At 38.0% G+C, this 5,580-nt stretch overlaps 2 protein-coding genes across 2 annotated transcripts; one reads left to right on the top strand and one right to left on the bottom strand.

The window, feature by feature from the left end:
- Positions 1–274: 274 nt before the first annotated feature.
- On the top strand, positions 275–2,003 carry LOC103436618 (transcription factor MYB44-like). The gene is made up of 2 exons (XM_008375063.4): positions 275–552; positions 833–2,003. Exons 1-2 carry the CDS (start codon positions 405–407, stop codon positions 1,738–1,740), a joined length of 1,056 nt encoding a protein of 351 aa, XP_008373285.1. The 5' UTR covers positions 275–404; the 3' UTR covers positions 1,741–2,003.
- Positions 2,004–3,826: 1,823 nt separating this feature from the next.
- LOC139195838 (uncharacterized mitochondrial protein AtMg00810-like) lies at positions 3,827–4,990 on the bottom strand. The gene has a single exon (XM_070821564.1). It carries the CDS (start codon positions 4,988–4,990, stop codon positions 3,827–3,829), a length of 1,164 nt encoding a protein of 387 aa, XP_070677665.1.
- Positions 4,991–5,580: the final 590 nt, after the last annotated feature.

Raw genomic sequence — 5,580 nt, 5'->3', positions numbered from 1 at the left:
GTTCAATGGATTAAGTATATATATGCATGTTTAAATAAATAAATAATTAGATATGTGTGTGCGTGTATGAGAGGGAGAGATAAACAGTTGGGAATTTGAGGGTGAGGTTTAATTGTAAGCCAATGACATAACAAGAAAAGGCTCATTTGGCTCTACAGGTTTCATGTAGATATAGAGGATTAATGTGTCGTGTAAAACCAACAAAAGTGACTGCCCATCCATAACCCTAAACCGACCCCTCACTTTATTCCTCTTTGTTCTGCAATATTTTCTTTTCTCTATATATCTTTGTGGACTCGCAGCTGCTATAAACTTCCCTGTGGTGGTGTAATTGATCATCATGTCCTAGAAGAACAACTGTCATATAATAGCTAAGCTACCTCATCAAATTAAAGACCGTTTACATGGAGGATTATGGGGATGAAGCAAAGAGTACAGGTTGCCCACGTGGACATTGGAGGCCTGCCGAGGATGAAAAACTCCGGCAACTTGTCGAGCAATACGGTGCACAGAACTGGAACTCTATTGCTGAGAAGCTTCAAGGAAGATCAGGTATAAACCTCACCATGTGTTTGTGTTTGTTTTGTGTTTGTGCTTAATTGCTGTTGTGTCGGTTTGGGAAAACTCTCTTGGATTTTTTTTCTTAACCAGCTCTGTAACCTAATATTCTCTTTAATTAATTTGGACCATGAGCGTCTTACGACTTAATGAATTAATATGAAAATACACGCGTGCTTATACACACACACAATTTGGGAGATGATATATACACATGCCTTAATTTTACCCAACATGTTTCCTGATTTTTTTTTTTTTAATTAATCTTTGATAGGAAAGAGTTGTAGATTGAGGTGGTTTAATCAGCTAGACCCGAGAATCAACCGAAGGCCGTTCAGCGAGGAAGAGGAAGAGAGGCTTCTGGCAGCACATCGCATTCATGGAAACAAGTGGGCGCTGATAGCAAGGCTTTTTCCCGGTCGGACTGATAATGCTGTGAAGAATCATTGGCATGTTATAATGGCAAGAAGGCAAAGAGAACAGTCCAAAGTTTGTGGGAAGAAAAGTTTCCAAGATTTCTTTAACGATCACTCACCAAATTCCTCCTCAATTTCCAACAATTTTGATGCAAGCAGGAAATTAAGATCCCAAGGATCATCAATCGGGTTTGGTCGGAATAATATTAGTACTAAGTTCCTTGAATTCCAAAACCCGAATAAAGATAGGGCAATGTTCATGGATTCAAGGCCTACTAGCTCCTTTCCTTATAATTGGAACTTTGCTTCAATGTCAACAACATCAAACAACTCATCTTCAGTGGATTTATTGGGAAGAGAAAGAAGAGATTACATCAACAATGGTAGTTCTAATTATACGATTTCTGAGCTCTCGAAAGGTTCGCATCCTCAACTCGTTCATCGTAGACATAATCCGACTTCCTCATTCCTGTATGGTTGCTATAGGGGTTCTTCTAGTAATGCATTTGGGCGTCCAACTTACAGTAGCCCTTTTGGGTGCCCCAGTAATCATGCCGACCGTCTTATTAATCGTCAGGATCAACACGGAAGTACGTTCAAGGAAGTGTTGCCTAATCTTTATGAGAATGCATCAACGTTGCCAAAGTGGAGGGTTGCAGCTACAACTACTAAATTTGATGACCATGATCCTCAAGATCACGTGTCTATCGATCATCACAAGGAAACTCCCTTCATAGATTTTCTTGGTGTGGGGATCTCTTCTTAATAATCATGCCCAAACTATGGAAATTTAATTTAATATTTTTTTTATATTGTTGTATTTTCAAAAGGGAGGGCATGCAGATATTTAGGATATATTATAGCAGTTAATATATTATGACCGATGATACTTACCCTAGTTCTTGTATTTAGGGACACCCGCCACCGGTTTGTAGTTGCTAGTACTCAAATTAGTTCTCTAGGGTTGAGGTTTTCAAGAATCAAATATTTAATATATGTTGTCCTTAATGATAAAAAAGTTGTTGATGATTTTCTCTGCTATTTGTCTCATTTTAATCAATGCCAGATAGCAAAAGGATGATCATTTTAATTTTTTCAATGAAATGTAGGCTTTAAGTACTCCATTCAAGCAGCAGTTCATAGCTGTATGTATTACATTTTTGGCATATGACATTGATGTTCATCACCATAGATAATGCAATTTTCATGGTTTTCAAACAGTGCGAGCACCTGGAACCTGCATCTTTTCCTATCTTAAGATAGTCTAACTTAGAGCATCGAAAATCCCTTTTAGAGAAATCTCTAGGAAATTCCAAGTCATACTTCCCATAAAAGTAGTTCAGTGCCTCTAGAGTCATTTTTCTTTGAACTTCCTTTCAGGGCAACTCTAAGGCAAGTTGCAAACCTTATATACATTTACCCTTTTAACTTATAATGTCCATTTTTTTCTCTCATATTTTATCATGTGAATTCAAAAGGTTAACGTCATTCTTTGGAATTAATATCCAATCTTCATATGGGCAACAAGCAAGCCATATATAATGCATGCTGTCACCTATCAAAAGAAAATTTGAAATCCTTAACTATCATTGTATACAAGTGATGTGATGCACGAATTGCCAATGAAGACTTGAACTGTATTTATTTTGTCTCAAAGTTTCGGTAAGAAATGTCTGGATTTGTGGACATGCAACATATAAATAAATCGGAACTCTTCTTTGTTGTTCTTTTTCCCCGGGGTGTAGTCTCATTTTGCATAGATGTTCTTGAAAACCATTTTATCAATAACCTTCTACATTTTATTTATTTATTTTACTTACATTGTGTTCTTTTCCTTTTTCTTAATTGCTTCCAGTATGCTATCATCAAAAGCTTATAAAATAAAAAATAAAACTATTTAAACACACAAAAGTGACGCACATGCTGTTACATTTTTTTTTAACAAATAATACTTTAACATGATATATACGGAGGCAGAACTATATCAGTGTGCGTCATTTTTATATGTCCAGTAACACTCTAACCTAAAACGCTTATATGTCCACTAATTCTTTTTCTTCTCATGATATATTCACTGAATCAAGAACGACCGCCATATTTGACTAAGCCATATCTTAGTCTACTCCGTGGTATCTAGATGATGAATGATTGACTTGTATGACTTACCTTGGGAAATTCCTATTTTGTCTATCATTTTGTTTATTTATTTATTTAGTATAAGTGAAGGTTTAAATTCGGGATGCAATGACCCAGTAGGTTAAAAAAGAAGTTCCTAACCATCACGGTAATCCACGCCATCAAGTAAACAAGATAGTAAATTTCAACTAAAGTGATAAGTTGGCTAAGTACTTGAGTCCTGAGAATGATATGCCGAAGCAAACTGAGAGACAGAATCCCACCATGAATAATCTCTAGTGGTCAGCACCATAATTCGCTAGGGAGTCAGCAACTTTGTTACCTTCCCGGAAAATGTGAGATATGGAAATGCAATCTAGAATCACGGCACATACAATTTACCCAACCATTACGTAGCTTCCAGTGAATAATAGGATAAGGTGAAGTAAAACACTGAACCACTAAAGAAGAGCCTGTTTCCAATCATACATGGTGCCACTGCCAATCACGCACCCATGCCACACGGATTGCCTCCAAAACTGCAAGAACTTCAGCTTCAATAGTAATATTAGATAAAAGTGTTTAGGGTTTGAATTGTAAGTTTATTCTTCTCTCTAGGAGGTAAATATATAGTTGTACAATATCCCACATAACAGGAAAAAATCCCAATTATACAAGGAATAAATTATAGGATTAAATTCCTAAACTAAATGGTTGACTCACGCCAACACTCCCCCTCAAGTTGGTGCATAGATATCTCCTAAGCCCAACTTGTCAAGTGAGTCTTGAAACACCCTCGCTGAAACCGCATGAGTTAACACATAAGCTGATTGTTCTTCAGACCTCATGCATGGAATATCAATCAATTTGACATCTAACTTCTCTTTGATGAAGTGTCTATCTACCTCCACATGCTTTGTACAATCATGCTGAACGGGATTATTTGCTATTTCTCTCGCAACTTGATTGCCGCAGTATAATAACATAGCTCCTTGAGGTTTGAACCCAATCTCAGTGAGAAGAATCCTGAGCCATAACAATTCACAAATTCCATGTTCTATCCCTCTGTACTTTGCCTCGGCCGTGGATCTAGCCACTACATTTTGCTTCTTGCTTCTCCAAGTTACCAGATTTCCTGCTACGAATGTGAAGTAGCCTGATGTGGAGCGACGATTAGTAACGTTTCCCGCCCAATCAGCATTTGTATACCCCTTTACCTCCATATGTCCATGCTTCCTAAAGATCAGTCCTTGACCAGGTGCAACTTTCAGATAACTCAGTATACTCATCATTGCTGCCATGTGATCTTCACTAAGAGCATGCATGAACTGACTTACAAAACTAACTGCATACGCAATATCCGGACGTGTAAGTGATAGGTAAATCAGCCGTTCTACCAATCTCTGATATCTTTCTTTATTGGTAGGAACTTGATCCTGGTATATCGCCAGGTGATGATTCTGCACAATGGGAGTTTCAACTGGTTTACAAGCTAACATTCCAGTTTCAGAGAGAAGATCTAGAACGTACTTCTGCTGAGACAAGTAAATACTATCATGAGAACGAGCAACTTCAATACCCAAGAAGTATTTCAAGCCTCCTAGATCCTTCATCTCAAATTCTGATGAAAGATACCCTTTCAGCCTTTTTATCTCTTCTGTGCCATCACCAGTAAGTACCATATCATCCACATAGATAATTAACAAAGTAACTTTACCTCCCATGTGTTTGATGAATAGGGTGTGGTCCATATTTCCCTGTCTATAGCCATACTTTTTCATTGCTTCAGTGAACCTTCCAAACCATGCTCTGGGTGATTGTTTGAGTCTGTAGAGAGCCTTTCGGAGTCTACATACTTTCCCTGCTTCATTCGGTGTTTCATATCCGTGTGGAATATCCATGTATACTTCTTATTCCAGATTTCCATGTAAGAAAGCATTCGTCACAGCAAACTGTTTCAAAGGCCAGTCTAGGTTAGCTGCTAAAGATAAAAGGACTCGAATAGTATTCATTTTTGCGACCGGAGCAAACGTTTCTTAGTAGTCAACTCCAAATGTCTGTGCGTACCCTTTAGCTACCAATCTTGCCTTATATTTGTGAATGGATCCATCCGCATTCTGTTTTATGGTGAACACCCATTTACATCCCACTAGTTTCTTCCCTTGTGGTAGTGACACTACATTCCACGTTCCGTTCTTTGTAAGGCTTCCATTTCTACTCTCATGGCTTCTACCCAACGGGGGTCTCGCAAAACCTCTTCCACTTTTGTTGGAATTTTAATCCTAGCCATTGATTCACCATGGCTTAGTACTTGGGTGATAGTCGATGAGTGGACACATACTGTGCAATTGCATATCTCACTTTTCCTTCTGGGGAAAACCTGTTAGGTGGCTTCCTACTGTTTTGCCTAGCAGGTAAAATATAGGAATTTTCAACAATATTTGGAGTATGAGAACGTACCTCTTGGATATCCACGGGAACATGAACGTGT

Source organism: Malus domestica, chromosome 05, assembly GCF_042453785.1.
Source record: "Malus domestica chromosome 05, GDT2T_hap1".
Classification (NCBI taxonomy): Eukaryota; Viridiplantae; Streptophyta; class Magnoliopsida; order Rosales; family Rosaceae; genus Malus; species Malus domestica.
The sequence above is the reverse complement of the archived record's forward strand: the minus strand, read 5'-3'. Positions and strand labels throughout refer to the sequence as shown.

Bases quoted from the DNA above. Each gene is read 5' to 3' on its own strand.
- LOC103436618 (XM_008375063.4), top strand. From the start codon at position 405: ATGGAGGATTATGGGGATGAAGCAAAGAGTACAGGTTGCCCACGTGGA. The intron at 553-832 runs GTATAAACCTCA...AATCTTTGATAG, and splicing joins GAAGCTTCAAGGAAGATCAG to GAAAGAGTTGTAGATTGAGG.
- LOC139195838 (XM_070821564.1), bottom strand. From the start codon at position 4,990: ATGGATATTCCACACGGATATGAAACACCGAATGAAGCAGGGAAAGTA.